This window comes from Podarcis liolepis (assembly GCF_965112155.1).
Source record: "Podarcis liolepis genome assembly, chromosome: 11".
In the NCBI taxonomy this organism is placed as follows: Eukaryota; Metazoa; Chordata; class Lepidosauria; order Squamata; family Lacertidae; genus Podarcis; species Podarcis liolepis.
Genome location: NC_139565.1, coordinates 46,543,008 through 46,561,647, shown reverse-complemented (window position 1 = coordinate 46,561,647; position 18,640 = coordinate 46,543,008). Strand labels below are relative to the sequence as shown.

The window sequence follows — 18,640 nt, the reverse complement described above, 5'->3', positions numbered from 1 at the left end:
ATGAGAATGTGAACCCAAGATCTCTGACATCTGTTTAAGATAAAAATTTAAAACTATTAACCATCTGTTTTGGAGGGCAATAGGGCAAGGAGGGCAAGAGGTGAGCTGGTAATTAAGGTTCCTTGTTGAGACAAATGTAAGATATATGACTACTTATTTGTCATTTATAGATAGAAGAATATATAGCTTTTTGTATCCCATAAAAGGCAATAGGAAATGGGTGTATCTTTTAGGATTGGTTATAGCAATCAGCCAATAGGAAATTCAACCAGGCTGATTGGACAGAGGCAGCCAAAGGAGGAGCAAGGGGGCTGGGCTGAGGGAATATAAGTGCTGGCCATAATGGCAGGAGAGCAGGCCAGAGCTTGGTAACCATATACCACTGTGCCTCTCATTTATTTGTCTGACAAATAAATTATTATTTTAATTTCTCTATTGCTGCGTTGAATATTTCATTCCAGCTAAGCGTTAACCACAAGCAGGGTGGTACAAAGGGAGGTCTAGATTGAACAGGTGGAAATTGCAGATGAAGTAAAAACATCAAGTTAACATTAAGAGAAACATCCCAGTGGCTTTTCGACTGTAGAACAGGCTGTTTCTCCTGAAAGAGTGTCTAAACAGGGTAAAGTGAAGTGTATCATATATTAATATGGACTTTGCCATGTTTAAGAACTGAAGAAACCACCCAAAGCCATCTGATGGGTACCAGGGCTTTATTAACATTTCACTGAATACAAATAAACTCGGTTGTCGCCGTTGTCTTTACATTAAATACATTCTTTTAATAAAAATCCACATTTGCTATACAGAACTGTAGGTGCGTTTTTTTGTTTTTGTTTTTAAGAAATGCAACATTTACTAAAGCACCCAGATTCTAAAAGAATGAGAAAATCAGGTGCAGCCGTGTGAACCTTTGGTACACATTTGCAATTTGAGCCAACTTAACACATCCACAATTCTCATCCAAATAAAATCCAGTCACTCTGATGCTTTGAGCATGTGTTTTCTTGGAGAAAGAAGGAAAGTAAGGAGTTTAGGGATTAATGCTGTCCTGTCAGGAAAAAAAACTCCATTTGGATTTTCTTGTTGACAATAATTAGTACTGCATGGTGCAATGTATAGTTTATTTCTGGTCTGTTGACTGCAATAAACTGATGATGGTGTCAATCATTATAACCCCAACCCAGCTACAGTTCATTGCAGATGCACCCCATTGAATGCAATAAGCCAGTCACAAGATGTGCAACTGACATGTCTCACCACTTTCAATGCAGCACTTGGCCTGATACATTTAGTTGGAAGCAAATCTCAATAGGACTTACTCCCAAAGTTCTTGTACATACAACATGTCTTTAACTTGGCCAGGACCAATGTTCTTAATGGCAATGAATGGTGGTTTAGCAGGTATTTCTGCCTGTAATAGTCCCATCATTTTCAAGCACCAGCTATGCTGGCTGAGACTGGTGAGAGTTGGAATCCAACCATAGAAAAGTCCTGCTTTGGAAACAGCAGCTCAGTCAGTAGAGCATGAGACTCTTAATCTCAAGGTTGTGGTTTCAAACCCCACGTTGGGCAGAAGGTTGCACTAGATGACCCTTGTGGTCCCTTCCAACTCTACAATTCTATGATTCTATCATCAAAAGCATGGCAGCGCCACATAATTTCCTGCTTATGAAGCAGACCCATTTAAGGACCAGGCCACCACCCTGCATGAAGTAAGACTTCCTTAAGGTCACTGAAAGCAAGGGTACCTGACTAGGGGCGGGAATGGGGCTTCAATCTGCAGCTTACAGTTGTGGTCAGCCATTGTGGTGGTGGTTAATTCCATGCTTAGGGCATCCCTTTATTTTCATATGTTTCTAATAGCTGGAGAGACGATTGCCTCATGCGCAGCCCCACACAAAGTACTTACCTTGTGACAACTGCTGCCACCTACCGAAATTTGAATTGGCCTCAATGAACGCTTTCACAATAGGACTCATCTTGTTTCTGTGGTTGTAAGGTGTTTTTAATTGTTTTTGATGTTGTATTCTAATTGTTGTAACCCACTCTGGGACCTTAGGGTGAAGTGTGGGCAATAAATAAAGATGATGATGATGATGATGATTTGCAAATAATAATGGCATTATCTTCAGTTGAATTTTGGTAGCAAGACTATATTGACTCCTAATTCGAGAAGTGGGTTTTCAAAAAAATAGAAGGTGTACTACAAGCCTATGCTCAGAAGTAAATCTCAGAGTCTTCTCCCATGTGAATATGCACAGGATTGTAATCTTATCCTTAGTCATGTCTACTTAGAAGTGGATGTTGATAGAGAAGCAAGTCCCACTGTGTTGAGTAAGTGAATTTAGGATTATAGCCTGAATCAAATTTTCTCCCTGTGAAAGAAACACCAGACTCAGTTTTCACTTCTGCTCAGAACTTCAGTGAAATGGCGGGCCAACTGACTTCCACTCCCACCCATTCCAGACTTGATAACGTTGGGTGGGGGGCAGTTGGCACTAAAATGTTGCTACAGTACCGTATTTTTCGCCCCATAGGACGCACCGCCCTATAGGACGCACCTAGTTTTTTTGGGGGGAAATAAAGGGAAAAAAATTATTTCCCCCCCCAGGCACGGGGCTGGCGTGGGGGAAGCCCGAGCTTCCCCCCCGACCCCAGCCCCCAGAAGAGCCTGCTATCCGCAAGCCTAGGGAGCCGCGCCGGTCTACCCAGGCTTGCGGACAGCTGTGCAAAGCCCAGGCGCGCTGAGGCCTTCTAATGCAGGCAGCTCTGCGCAACCCTCCGGAGCCCAGCGTGGCTTTGCACCGGGCTCCGGAGGGTTGCGCAGAGCTTCCTGAAGCCTGGAGAGCGAGAGCCTCTCGCTCTCCAGGCTTCAGCGAAAGCCTGTATTCGCCCCATAGGACGCACCCACATTTCCCCTTCATTTTTGGAGGGGGAAAAGTGCGTCCTATAGGGCGAAAAATACGGTACTTGAATTAGGTAAAAAGAAGTTAGTGCATACTGTGGGATACCCAGTGTTACTTAGAGTGAACCCACTGAAATCAATGAAGTTGTCTATTGATTTTAAATGGGTCTACTTTGTATATGACTTGGTTGGTTATCACCCACTGAAGGAGAGGCATGGGTTCAATGATGAGGACAGAACACCAGTGTTTGATATGTGTCAGAATGAAAACTGCTTCCTTTTTTGTTTGGTGATTCCCTTCATTGTTTGTGACAAATGCACCATCTGAATTATTTAAAGAGGTTGTGTGACTTGGCTGTATAAATTAGAGTGGAAGTAATTTTTTCCATTCCATTTGAAATTTGACAAATCCCCCCTATCTATAATAGCTATAATATTCAGAACATTGAAAAACAAACCTAGCATAGTGTAGGCATGTATTTATGTTTGTTTTAAAATATTATATCCCAAGTGTCAGGAATAAAACTAGAATTTTTGGTATCTGACTTTGGTTTCAGTGTCACAAAACCTGCCCTCCCTCTCTCCTTCCCAGGTTTGAAACCTGGCAGTGAAACACAGATTATGCTGAATTTCAAATTTAATTATCATGAAACCTGCAAATCAATCCTTGCAAATTCATTCCATTGTAAGATTTGTGGTTGTATATTTGACATTGTTTTGATTTTTTTTTAAAAAAAGCAAACATTCATTTTTCTTAAATCTTTACAATTAAAACTTGCATACTAAGAAGGAAAGCAACCGAACCCTAGGAGTGAGATCTAGGGAGCTTCAAGAGATCCATGCACTCGATGGTTTTTAAAGACGTCTTTCTATTAAAGAGCTCTCTGGATCTCAGCCCAAATACATTAATCCTCAAGCACACATGAAACTTCAAGATTTCACAAGCTGGAACATTTGTAGCGTTAAGGAAGATAACACAACTACCCTTTCCATTGAGGCTGAAGTTGCTAATTCTCATATATTGTACAACGTAGTACACACCCCACACCCCTGAACACATACATACACACAAACACAAACGTGAAAACTTACAGGAACACTGGCACAATTTCAAAATTATGAGCTGGGGGAAGAAGGAATCACTGAACTCTTAACAAATTGGTAATCAATACATTTTACAGAGTATACAGCGCATTTGATCTTTCTTTCTTTTTTTTGTCGGCAGGTAAACGGGAACAGTTCAGAACAATGTAAACACAGAAGCTACTGCAGAGTTATGCCACACACATTGTATAATACACAATTAGCTTTTGCTTCACTGTAAAAGAAGCTAGACTAGTTATTGGCTGAGCTCTTACGGTCCACACAAAGGACAGCGTTCAGGCAGCTGGGCTTGTCCCTCCAGGTGTCCTATTTGAAATAAAGTACACTGAAGCTGTTCTGTAAAGCAGACTGACAATCCATCTTCAGAATTGCTTGCTCTAAGGCTGTGTACACACTCCTTCTTTTACTCTGCACTCAGTCTGCTCCCACTGCTGGTTGGGGAAGTGGTGTACACATGATCCTTATCTACCTTGTCATTTCTAACAACATACTGTGTTTTGAGGCATTCTCCCCCAAACCAGCTTCAATCTACATTGAGAAAAAGAATGACTGGCAGCTGGTAATGTGTGTACAGCCTAAGGCAGAAATGGAGAACCTGTGGTCCTCTTGATGTTGTCAGGAGTCAGTCAGCCCTGATGGGATGTCTGGGGCTGATGGGAGTCTGGCAACATCTGGAGGGCCAAAGGTTCCCCAAGCCCTCTTCTCAGGTGCACAATAGGCAGCTGTGTTTTGTTGTCCTACAACACCAGAAGGGAATATTTATGAACATTCCACTGAACCAGTTAAAAAAAAAAATCACACTGGATTTGAATGGGTGTTAAAATGGAAATACGGGATTCGGCCAAACAACCACAACCACACAGAGAGATACCCATCCCTAAACATATTGGCTTTAGCCAGTGCTCTTTTCTAGAAAAAGAGGTGCTGGAACTCACCATGAAGCCTCCCTTGTTCTCTTACAATGGCAATGGCGCCAACCTGAGAGGTGCCGGAACTGAATTCTGACAAGTTCCAGCTGAAAAACATCCCTGGCTTTAGCTATGCTCAACACCTGATAATTCTGGGTGCAGATTCCTAATTCGCATCCAATGATGTCTCAACGTAGATGTTGGATATGCATGACAATGTGGATGGAGAAATCCATCCAGTTGTACGTTTGGTAGCACATCTGCGTCAGCAACTGTTACGGAAGGCTCCTTATGCTCCTGTGTTGGATCAGAATAATTCTTGCTTCTAGAAAGTTTGTTCCCAATAGTTTTTTTTAAACAACAACAACTGATCCCCCCCATCACTTCTTCCCATGAAAAATTGGTGTCAGATGTTGGTGAGATGTTTCATACGCTCCACTCAGCAGACAATGTTGGATGATTAGCCATCTTTGAACATTTGACAGTATTAGCCCATAGATGTTCAGTGTCTAGTCTTTCTTGTCGTCATTCATCTAAGGCCAAGGTTTTCTCAGACTATGATTTGGGGAACCATGGGATTCCTTGGAAGTTTATCAGGGGTTCCTCAAAAGACTAGTCATGTTGGACTTGGGGAAACTCCCCTTTGGCAGCTTTCCCACCAGCTCCACAACTGATATTTGCTTGAGTGCATGAGCACAGGGGAAACCTGGGCAACTATCCATTCATATATGGACTAGGATACTCTCTACTGTTACACCATTGGTCTGTCTTTCCCAGTAATGGGACTGACAGAGGCTCTGCAGAGTTTGAGGCAAATTTTTCTACCAACCCTTCTGATCCCCGTAACTTGGGACTGGGGGAACCTGTGACCCTGCAGATGTTGTTGGACTCTGACTCCTGTCAGTGCCAAGAAGCATAGTCTGTGGTCACGCCTGCTTTTGCCAGAGATGCCAGAGACCAAAATTGGAACCTTGTGCATGCAAATCCTGTGCTTTGCCACTGACCCAATAATCCATCACACAAATGAGTTTGGACAGGTGGGAATAGAAGCAAGATCTGGGGATATTACTAAAAGAAGGAGCCTCAGGGAGGGAAGAAACTTGGAATCTTGCTACCCTGGAGCACAATTTGCTGAATATGGGAATATTGCACACCCATTACTGTTGTCCTAGCAGAAATGGAGGTGCAGTTAAGGCTGGACTTCGGAGCAGAAATCTAGGGTCCCCTTCAGCAGAATGAGCAGTAGGATCCCCAGCTGACATTTCGAAATAAGTGGAATAATATGTCTTACCCCACTAAACAACATCCCTCTAAGACCACTAAGCTGAGAGTCTAGAATTACAGCGAACATTTCACCACTGAGTGGGACAATCGAAGTGACTTGAAGGTTTTCCAGTCATAGTGAAGCAAGGGAGGGGAGAGTTAAAAGAGGGAAAGGGATGAGATTTATAGAGTAATGTGGGATCCAGAGGTGAAGAAGTAGAGATAGTTGAAGCGGGGCTAAGATTGTGAAAGATCTGAATTTACGTATGGTGTCCACAGACTGAGAAGACCCGTGACAGAGCAACAGCTGGTAGATCAACTAAGCTAGGCTGTTTCTCAGATTTCTCTGAAAATTCAAATAAATTATCAGACCTCTTCTTTATGTTCTGTTATGAGGTCTTATGATGTTATGAGGTACTTCTCATGTGCTCTCTCTTTTGGGGGGTTAAAAAAAGAGGCGCTGGTATATATTGATAAAAGTACCATAGGTGCCAGCCCAAATTGGCTGCCATGGGCCACAAAAGAAGTACTGGTACTTCATACCTGTGAGTACTATGAGGAAAAATGCCCGAGGGGGGAGGATTACATATCTTCCAACTATATCTCTGAATTCTAGGATATGTTTATGTGTGAGGTACTTCCTCACATGGTCAAGTATATAAACATTTTGGATATTCCTTTAAGAACAACATGGGGCAGTCTTCCTTTGTAACTTTCTCTAGAACAGTGGTTCTCTCCCTCCTCGCGGACCACTTGTTGTTTTTTCTGCCTGTTGTAGCAACTGTAATGTGTGGTGCTACTTGTTGTAGCTTTTAATTGTATTTTTTAATTACTTCTTTTGTTTCTTCTATATTGCAGCTTACAGTACTATAATTTGAATTCCATAGAATGCAAACTGTAGTACAATAAAATCCAATATAAGGAATAAAAGAAGCAACAAAAACACAATTAAAATTCAGTACCATTATTTAATGGGATAGGTGTGCCTTCTCCCATCTTGAAACACAAATCCACAGACATGCTGCACACTACCTGAATGAAGCTCATGGACCACATTTTGGAAACTCCTGCTTTAGAAGGAATAGCTTTTCATCATTGATTCAGCTTATTTTAGCTTAACAAATGGGGCTTGCAACAGAACGCTGCAGCATGGAGTGCTTCCATTCAGGATTCCAGTCGTGCCCTTTCCCTGGATGCTCCATTGCATTCCTACTCCCCAAAGGTGGTTAATGCATTTTATAACTAACTAACTAAAGTGACAAATCAATATAATGATTTTTTTAAATTGACTTCTTAGGAAGCCATGGTTCCAAATGGTAATGTAGAGTCACCCTCTAAAACTGCATAATGAAACTCTGTGCATAAGTCTATGACAGGCCTTCTGCCCCTCACAGGAGAAGACAGAATTAGACTCACAATGGGGAACTTCTTTTAAAAGCAATAGCAGCATATATTTGAAATGTTTAAAAATTTCAGGAAATCTGCAAGTTATTAGGCATTGTAACTGCAACTGTTAACTTTTGACTGGTCTTTTCTTTACGATGCCATATCCTTCCCTCCCACCTGAGTTCAACAAACCTGATGCCACCAATTTCTGAAACATTTATATATATATATGGAGCACCTGGATAAGACTATACAATGTTCTTGTTCAGCAGCAGAATTACTAAAGACAATGAGAATCTACTGCACAGACAAAGGGCAATTCATGAACGCCAGTTACAAGTTAAGCATAGCGAATGATCCTCAATATGGCCAAAACCACATGTGGTTGTTGGAGAAATATTTATGAATGGCTTTCTTGAATAAGATAACTGTGTAAATGAAACCTGGTTGGGTTTCATGAGACACAAGCTAATCAATGTCAAGAAATGATCAGACCAAGTAGAAAAACAACAACCCATTTTCTTTCTCTCCCCCCCCCCTCATCCTTTCTAAGTCCTCAGCATTTCCAAAAGAAAAGAATAATATTCAGCATGTGCTTGCAAAATCTGTGCCACAAGATTACAACCTAACACAACTAAGGGAGATAAGTTCCACTTTAGAGCATGTCGGACACATTACGGTACTATCAAGTCGTATCAGCTTCGCCTTCAGCCAAGATGTAGTTCAGTTTTATGATCGTGCTGATAAAATCGCCAAGTTCTACAAAGTCCGCAGTGACAATGTTGACACCACTTTCGCCCGGTGTCTGTGTCTGGACCCACTGCATCATGGCGGGGAGCGCTCTGGGGAGGAAGAAGAGAAAAAATTACCCACCGTTGAAAGCATCAAATGTGCAGGGACATAAGAAGGCACCTTACATTGAGTCAAACCATCAGCCCATCTAGTTAAGTGTTATCTACAATGACCAGCATTGGCTTCCCATGGTTTTAGACATGGTGACAACTCCTGTCAATGTTGTTGGGCTCCAACTCCCATCAACATACCTCAAGATGCCAGGCGGAGGAGAGAGGGGGGGGGGAGAGAGAGAGAGAGAGAGAAAGGATTTTATTCTCAGCATCTTGAGAAATGTTCTTTTTTGTTTTCTGTTTCATTTTGGATGCTCTCTGGGTTTTGATGTTCTGACTGAAGTTCAGAAACATCAGGAGGGCCAACGGTTCCCCACCCTGATGGGCCAGGTCTCAAAAATAAATAAAAATGGAGGTAGCAAATACAATTGGAAGAGAATCCAACTTAACAAAAGTCTACTTCATTTAATTCTCCTCAAGAGGAGAAGTTCACAGGTAGGAAAGTATATTTTTCCTTCCACAGATAATCTTAAAATTCAAATCACAACCAAAATCTGAACCATTTTAATGAAAATATTCCATATGTACATGGCAACGAGAAGAAAAAAACCAAGTCGGTGTTTTCCCTGGGCTGGAGGTGGTGTGTCTTGTTTAAGGATGGACAAATTTGTTTAAGGATGTATAGATCCATTAGTTTGGGTTTCTCAGTTTCTCAAACATAAATTCAATTCTTCACATTCCTGCAGCAATTTTAAAAAAAAAATTAGAAACCAAACAACTCATATAAATGTGTTAACATTTTAGTGCAAATTTCTGCCAATAAACTACATTTTGTATGCAATTTTGATTACTATACACATGATTGCTATCAATTTTCACTATTATGCGTTTTAAAAGACATTTTCACTAATATGTGCATGTTATGCACACTTTCCCCTAATATGTACATTTTTGTTTGGCTGGAGAACTGCATCGCAAAATTTGGAGGACGACGAATTTCAAAAGATAGAGGTGTTTTGGTTCACATATTGGCTTGAGAAGTGAGAATTAGGTGGTTCCTTATTAGAATTCAAACAAAATCAAATTTGTCCCTTGTCTTGTTTACCATTCCTTGTAATTCCCAGTGCCTCCATCCCTGTAATTGGCCTCATTAAGCAGTTTATTCAGCGAAAGCACAGCCCATGTGGCATGGCAGATACCCACATGGCTGAATGCTCTTAGAAACATAAAACAGCTACATTATACACCCTGACATTAGCAATAAACACCTTCTGGTTAGCTGTTAAAAAAGAGGGGGAGAGGGGGAGAGAAAGTGGATTATGTGTCTGGCCCAATGTGTTTCTCTTTCCCAATACAAAAACCTGCAGGTAGCCAAGGTCTTTGGAGAGTCAGAGAAAGATCCATCACAGTGTGGTGTAGTGGTTCAGAGCGGTGGACTCATAATCTGGTGAACCGGGTTCGCTTCCCCGCTCCTCCACATGCAACTGCTGGGTGACCTTGGGCTAGTCACACTTCTCTGAAGTCTCTCAGCCTCACTCACCTCACAGAGTGTTTGTTGTGGGGGGGGGGAGGAAAGGAGATTGTTAGCTGCTTTGAGACTCCTGAAGGGGAGTGAAAGGCGGGATATCAAATCCAAACTCTTCTTCTTCATCATCCCTGCAATGTTCCTAATGATTCCTCAAGTTTGCATCAAAATACCCACCCACCCCAAGCGCCAGTACCAGTTTTCTTCTCGGAATAAATAACAGGGCTATGGTTCCAATGCTACAGAATGGCCCTGATCTGACCCAAGACTATCTGGAGCTTAGAGTATGCAGATCTGAGTCTCAACCAATTTGGGGCCTTGGGCAGTCATGTGGTAGAGGGATGGGGAGAAGGAGACAAATGTTTTCTTCTCCCCCCTGGACTACTTAAACACGGTGAAACATGCAGTTGCAGGGAGAGAAAAGAAACACACCGGTTGCCTGCAAATCTCCTTCTTCCTCTCCTCATCACAATCACCCCCAGCTCTTTTGACATTCCCCAATCACTCCAGGCGAACCTTATGTGGCCTAGGCCCAATCTTGGGCTGCCTCAACCCAATCTGGATGAATCCTGGGTTGCCCCAAATCAGCCCACTCCAGTTCAGAATCTGAGAACCAGCCATATCCAGTACATAGCCCTAGTAAGTAACAGCTACCAGTGGAGATTCAGATTGGTGCCAGGGCAGGCCAAGTGTTACGTCTCCTGTCCCCTTACACTGCGGCCTCGGCCTAGATTGGGTGACCCAGTGTAATGGACTGGCTGGATGCTAAGGAGTGGTGGGAGGCACCAGCAGGGGAACCCCTAAGGGAAGAAGGCTCAGAGCCAGGGAACTGGTGGTGGGACAGTGATGGGGGAAGAGGAGAAGGGAGAAGAGGGAGCAGACTGGGAGGAGAAGGAGTCAGAAGCCGAAGACGCAACAGGGTCTAGTGAGCAGGAAGAGGCTGGGAGAGCAGTCCGGAAGCAGAGGCAGAATCAGAGGCTGAATTGAGGTGGGGCAGAGAAGCAGAGAGGAGGCAGGCCACTGAAGAAGCCTGGGATGTTCTTGGGTCACAACTCCCATCCAGCACGGCCAATGGTCAGGCATGATGGGAGCTGTAGTCCAACAATATCTGGAGGGCTACCACTATATTATGCTGTTTGCTTATCTCTCAGCCTGGTCTTTGCAACCAGAGAGAGGAATTCAGCATAGTGCTAGCAGACTGCTCTATCACTGGAAGCACTTCTGCTTGGCTGGTGGAATGACTTGACCTTTCTTCCTCCTGCATACTGCTCAGGGGATCGTCTGCCCCCCTCCCGAAGCCTATTTGAGAGATGCAGGGGGCATGGAGGGAAGAGAGAGAGGGGGGCATTGTGTTAGTGGAAGTGCTTGCACAGGTTTCCACTGGCTGAGCTTGTTTGTTGTATCCCACCAAGAAACACAAGTCCTCCAAGTCGGTGGTGGTTCCTTATTAAAAGGAACTGATCACACGGGGGCGAGGAATGGGGGAAGTAATCAGCTCGTGGTTGTTGCCAAGAAACTACCGGGTAGTGATCAATCATATTAAAATGTTCATCCAGCCTCAAAATGTTAAACTGTGCCATCTGATTGAATATGCTTCCAAATTTTATCCAGCAATTGGAGAGTGCTGAATTATAGATAAGCATTTCAGCAGAATGAATTCCACGGCTGCCGAACGGCAATTTAGAAAAGCTGAATTCATAAATTTGTAAAAGTTACTTCCACTTGTTTCCAATGAGCCTGATGCCTATAAGAATGAAGAACTTCCATGGCTGATGCCCTGAGATCAGGAAAGAATCTATGTCAGGGACAGGGAACCTGTGGCATTCAAGAATTTGTTGGACTACAATTCCCATAATCCTGATTTTGGCCATGTTGGACGGGGCTGATGGGTGGTAAAGTCCAACATCATCATCCATGTCACCAAGAAGCTACTTGCACATTACTTTCCAATGTCCTGTTTTGTAATGGAGTGGGGGCTTTTCCAAAAGCAACAGACCCAGAAGTACCCCCAAACTATGTATCCGCTCCTCCAGATCAGCCAGCCCCCCAACCATCTGGTCTAGGGAACCACCCACTAACAGTGCCCAAGTCTTTGTTGGCTCTCATCCAGTCCATTACTGAGGCAAGACAACAGTCCAGCACATCCACTGCCTCACCTAGAGATGTAAAGGGGAAGCAGAGCTGTGGGTCATCAGCAAATTGCCGACAGTGTACTCCAAAACTTTGGATAAACCCACCCAGTCATTTCATGCAGATGTTAGACAGCATAAGGGATAAAATCGAACCCCGAGGAACCCCAAATTGAAGGCTCCACAGGGCTGAAGAACACTCCCCAAGCAACACTCCCTGGACCATCCAGGCAGGACAGCAACCACCTCAGAGCCACCCACCTCTAACTCGGACACCTGCTCAAGGAGGATGCCATGGTCGATGGTACAGTGGTACCTCGGGTTACATATGCTTCAGGTTACATACGCTTCAGGTTACACACTCCGCTAACCCAGAAATAGTGCTTCAGGTTAAGAACTTTGCTTCAGGATAAGAACAGAAATCGTGCTCCAGCGGCGCGGCGGCAGCAGGAGGCCCCATTAGCTAAAGTGGTGCTTCAGGTTAAGAACAGTTTCAGGTTAAGAACGGACCTCCGGAACAAATTAAGTACTTAACCCGAGGTACCACTGTATCAAAAGCCACTGAGAGGTTGAGGAGAATTAACAGAAGAGGAGGAGGAGGAGGAGTTTGGATTTGATATCCTGCTTTATCACTACCCGAAGGAGTCTCAAAGCAGCTAACATTCTCCTTTCCCTTCCTCCCCCACAACAAACACTCTGTGAGGTGAGTGGGGCTGAGAGACTTCAAAGAAGTGTGACTGGCCCAAGGTCACCCAGCAGCTGCATGTGTAGGAGCGGAGACGCAAACCCGGTTCACCAGATTACGAGTCTACTGCTCTTAACCAGTATACCCCACTGGCTCCACACAGGGACACATTTCCCTTGTCTCTCCCCAACAGATTTCATCACACAGCACGACCAAAGCAGTTCTTAGAGCAGGGCTGGTGAACCTCAGGCCCAGGGACCAAAATGGCCCTCAGGATTCTCTCTAGGCCATACCCTCCCCAGACCACACCCCTTCTCAGGACACACCTATCACCGACTCTGCTCCAGACGCCCCTGAAGAGCTTTTTACAGGCTGGAATGTGCCTTTGACCTGTGATCACGGCTCCTGCTGCTTGGATGCAGGTTGAAGATGTATGTGTGGGTTTAAACCACATCCACTTTTAGCTCCTGCCCCACCTACCCCTGGCTTGTGCCCACAATTTTGCAGCCCCCAAGCAGGAAAGTGTTCCCTGCCCCTGACTTACAGTAACTGGTCTGTGTTCTCATTTCTCCATGACTAAAGAAGAGTTGTATTATTAATGTTGTTAATTTTAACGACAGCTGAACATTTAGACGAGCGGTAGTGTTGCTGGAAGCGTCCAGGCCAGGAGTACGTCTAGTTACGCACGAGGGAAATGGTTGGCTTTTGCAGGAAGCTTCAAAACACACCAAAGGTTTAACGAAGGATGGCTAGCTGCCTAGTCATCGAGGTCTGTTGTGTTTCCCAGACAGATGGGCTGCCAAGGCATACCTTCTGTTACAGTCAGCCAGTCTCACGGGAGACCACAGAGGGCCTGACTGTGGTGTCTATTCCCATCGACCTTCTTTGGTGACAAGATAAACCCTCTGTTCAAACTCCCACAGGCGTGAGGGAGAGGCGTTGGAGGCGACATTGCATTTGCATGCCGTTGTGAAAAACCCTGCACTCATGCTACCGATACCCTTCCCACCATTTATATTTGCCGGCTGAGGAATTCGCCTTCCTCTCCCATACGGAGTCTCAGCCCCTCTTTTAATTGGATCCTTTGAACTGGCCTCTGCTATAGTAGAGAGATTGCATCAAAAGCCTCCTTGCTGGCTGACTATATTCAAGGCCAGCAAGTCCTAGAATTCCATGTGGAGCAATTACGGTAATTTCTGTCAATTTATTGGGCTGATGTGGTTCGGTAGATGCAGACAAGAGCCAGCAAGCACCGTGGGCCTCGGGACGGAGGTCATTTGACACTGCTACCTAGACTTATTAAAAAAGTTATTTAACTGCCTTGATGATAGATAATTCATCCATTGTAAGAGGTTGTAACAAGCATTATACGCTATACATATTCAGGGAATATTCAGAGGATGATTTAATGAAGGTGGCATTTATATTTCCTCTAAGCCCCACATAAAGGTTGCAGCATCTGGGACTCTTTAGTTTAGGGAAAAGGCAAGTCAGTGGTATAAGGGGGGGATTATGAAGATTTGCCTTTAAACCAACCTGGACTCTGAAATCATGATCTGAGGCTGTTCTTCAGCGCCCCCTCCACAAACGGTCCAGAGCAGGGGTTGGCAAAATTTTTGTGGCTTGGGCCGGTTCATGGTCCTGCAGACGCTGCGGTGGCCCGGAGTGCGCATGCGCAAACACTATTTCCGGTCCTCCTTCCAGTGCGGAGGAGGCGTGCACAGCTTCCCGTTGGCTGCAGGAGCTTCCTGCAGCCAATGGGAAGCCGGCCAGTGTCGCAGAAGGAGGTCCCCACTCTGCTCTGTGCCGGTTTAGCACGGCACATGGGAGCTGACCGAGCAGGCGGTGGGGGTCCATGGGCAGGTTAAATGACCCCCATGGGCCGCTTGTGGCCCATGGGCCTTAGGTTGCTGACCCCTGGTCCAGAGGTTGACAACATGAGAACAACAACTTTCCTGCTCTGTTTGTGGAATGCTCTCCACAGGGAGGCTTGCCTGGCGCCTTCACTACATATCTTTAGGCACCAGACAGAAACCTTCCTCTACAACCAGGCATTTCGCTGATTGAACATGCTATGGCCTTTTAAATGTGTTTGCGGGAGGGGGGTTATTGTTGGGTTTTTGTTGTTGTTGTTCTTATTATATGTATCTTGTGTTTTCATTTTCTATTTTTATGCTGTAAACCACCCTGTGATCTTCTGATGAAGAGCGGAATATGACCTTAATTAATTAATAATTTAAATGTGGACTCAATTGAATTTGTCCCCTAGCCCTCCATGCCCCCATTTTTCCTTGCCAATCATGAGGAAATGTTCATCAAATTTGCCCACTCCAACTTTAAAGGTATGTTATAGATTAGGGAGGGGACCCCACCACCAACCCTAGAAATTAATAAATGGTAGGATTTTGATTATTTGGGATGCAAAGGGAGAAATACAAGCTGCAGATGAATCCCTAAGTTAGCTTATGCAAAACGACCTGGCCAAGCGAGGGCCATGGAGAGCCATTGGCAATGCAAGGGAACTGTCCTTTCCCCAGTGGCCTGAGGTGTGAACAGAGACTGGAGTCTGGAAGGTTGCAAGGTGACAGGAAAAGAGAGTTTTTAGCAGGGTGTTCTGTGAAGGAGGAGGAAGAAGAAAGACTGGGATCCATCTTGGGCAGGCTGGCTGAAGGCTAGCTAGGAGAGATGCCTTGGACTCCATAGCTGCACTGCTGTGGGGGACAAGCTCCTCTTGAAATGACCATTTAGTAAGACCTGGACTCCCTCCATGGAGACTGAAGGTCTAAATAGGTGAATATACCATATTTCTTAAAGATACAACGGTCTCTGAAGTCTTGGTTCTCCAAAGGAACACAGACCCTGGGCGAGTGCCTGGACCCCCCTAGAATCTTGCAGGTATGACACCCAGCTTTTGTAACAGCACCTTGATTGCACATTTCCCCACTTTTCTAATATATAAGGGAACATAAAGGCAAGTGTATGATCCTTGCACAAGTGTATGTGACCTACCTATGCAACACAAGATTCCTTACAGCTCATACCCCAACACAAAGGCTGTTGGTTGATGCTGAATTTCCAGCACCAATGCCCGTGGCAGTTGTGTATTCACTAGAGATTACCCAAGAAAATACTGACCAGGCTTAGCCTCTGTCTCCGCTTATGATATCTGACAAGAACACGGCTGGAGGTAATTCAACTCCAGGCAATTACAATAGCCCTGATCTGCCCTTCCTGTACACAGCATATGTTATCTCCTTAAATAAAACCACATCGAACAGGCAGCGTTTTCTCTGCAGCGGGAGCCGGTAATGAATTGATACATCCCAGCGCTGTTGGATGCATTTCCCCGATGGAATATTCAGCGAGTGTAACCAAGAGTAGGAGCCAAAGTGACATGGTTAACCATGCAGCTGTGAAATGGAGCACTGATGTGAGAATCCAGGAAAGTGAAACTAGCTAGCTCAGGGACCGAGGCATACATGTCACTGAGCAATCAAGAGCTACATAAAGAAACAGCAGGGGGACGAATGATGAGACAAGTGACATGAATGGAGAAAGGGAGAGCCAAGGTAGCCTAGATTTTACCCAGGGACAATGGTGCAGCAAAAAAAAAACCCTTAAGGTGGCTCAAGGCATTTCTTCAGTGCTATAAATCTGGTTCTTTGCAATGTAAGAACCAGTCTTGAAGCAATGAAGAAATCCCTTGAGACACCTTAAGTTTCTTTGTTGGGCCATTGCCACTGGGTAAAATCTAGCTAGCTTGTTTTTGCTAGAGCCAATGGATTAAAACAGCTCTTTTCTAATTATGCTTAGACATGCTGGTATCCTTAGATACTTGGAAAAATAGGTTCCCCTGGGCAGGACACCTTTTTAGCACACCCTTGCCCCAACTTGGTGCCCTCCATATGTTTCTGACTTGAACTCCCATCAGTCAGAAAGTTTTTATCTTGTAAAAAGTCACCATCAACCTGGCGACAATTTCGCATGAACCCAGCCTCGCAGGCTGAAAGCTGGTACTATTTAGCACACAAAAGAAACAAACTCAACAAATCAGATTTTCTCCTCGTGGCAAAACTGACCTGACCTAAATATATAAAATACTGCTAACGCAATCTGCTGCCCTGCCTCCATTTTGCACATTTCATTTATAGATACTATAGCATTTGTAAACTTGGGAAGTTGGATAAGAGCATAGATCTCTCCGCTCCCTTAAAAACATCTTGATGAAATGTCTGATAATAATGCTTAGTAAAAAATGGCTAGATTTAATACATGCTTGCACCCCATTGCAGCTGAAAAATAACACTGAAAAGTATAATCAGCGCAGCTTTTCTTCAAGACAGCTAGAAATGGGAATGACCTGGGTTAGATTAATCTTTGTGATCTCTGGAAGGACACATTCCTACATTGTACAGCAAAATAATTATTGTTATGCCACAGCAGCTACAAAGTAAAATACATGATTGAGACACCATAAGTGATTCTCTTAGCAATCATATCTAAAAGGTTCTAATGTAGCAAATAGGCAGTCCAATCAAAAGTGTCCAGATGGAGATCATGAACATAGCTCCCCCATGAAAATAACACCAACAGTGATTTTTTTCTTCCCCTGAAGTAAGGTATAACTAGCAAAAAAAGAGGCAGCCTTTGAAAATAAGGAACCCATTGTGGCAATCCCACATTAAGGAGCTGTTGTGAATTTATAGGTGGATTCCAGATTGTGTTGGTCTTGGGCGTTTAATTCTTCACACCATGCATTACTGCAATTGTCTTAAAGCTCTTGAGGCGAAACACTCCTCTCTGATGAAGCTCAGTAAACAAAGGATGGACCTGGCAGATCTCCAAGGCTCCAAACTGCTCATCACCAATCAGTTTTGCTTCAGTCCTTAAAGCCACTTTATCAAGCAGTAATATATTCTACATGACAGTTGCTTAGCTACCAGAACTCTAATTTAGATGGCTCTACAATTTTAAAATCTCCCCAAAGGTCAAAGCCCATTGTGTGCTCCATCCTTCGGTCACTGTAAACCCATCTTTACAGCCACCTCTTCCTTGTTCATTCCAGACCCTCCAAGTGTCCCTGTTTTTCAGGAATGGCCCTGGATTTACAGAAGAACATCCTGGTTTCTGATTTGATCCTAGAATGTCCTGATTTTCCTTAGGACGTCCGTAATTTCTTCAGAGAAATATTGGAGGGTATGGAGCTATGCAACCCCAAGCCAAGGAGATAAGTATAACTATACAGTGGTACCTCAGGTTAAGAACTTAATTCGTTCTGGAGGTCCGTTCTTAACCTGAAACTGTTCATAACCTGAAGCACCACTTTAGCTAATGGGGCCTCCCACTCCCGCCGTGCTGCCGCCGCCCGATTTCTGTTCTCATCCTGAAGCAAAGCTCTTAACCCGAGGTAATATTTTTGGATTAGCAGAGTCTGTAACCTGAAGCGTCTGTAACCTGAAGCGTATGTAACCTGAGGTACCACTGTACAACCTTTGGAAGACATCTGAAGGCAGTCATGCATAGGGAAGTTTTTAAAAATGTTTAATGTTTTTATATATGTTGGAAGCTGCCCAGAATGGCTGGGGCAACCCAGTCAGATCGGCGGGGTATAAATAATAAAATTATTATTATTATGGGATAGGACGCCCCATTTTCATCAGAGAAATGCTGAAGGATATGTCATTCTTTTACCAGCTCAAATCATGAAGTCTGGGGGAAGCGTCATTATAGCAGTTTGTGCATCTGTTTTGGCCCAAGCGTAATGTGTCTTCCCAAGCCCAAAGTTATCCCATCTCCATTACAAACTCCTCCTAGACCTCCTTTTACTTCTTTCACTATAAAATTTGACTTCCGACAGTCAAGTGGGAATGCACAAGGCCTAACACTG

The 18,640-nt window shown here is 44.1% G+C and overlaps 1 protein-coding gene across 1 annotated transcript in view; it reads right to left on the bottom strand.

The window, feature by feature from the left end:
- Positions 1-696: 696 nt before the first annotated feature.
- PLCXD3 (phosphatidylinositol specific phospholipase C X domain containing 3) overlaps positions 697-18,640 on the bottom strand; it is a 76,109-nt gene continuing 58,165 nt past the window's right edge. The window contains exon 3 of the mRNA XM_083466224.1: positions 697-8,411. Within this exon, the coding sequence (XP_083322350.1) occupies positions 8,255-8,411 (157 nt within the window). The 3' untranslated portion in view covers positions 697-8,254. The remainder of the gene's footprint in view (positions 8,412-18,640) is intronic.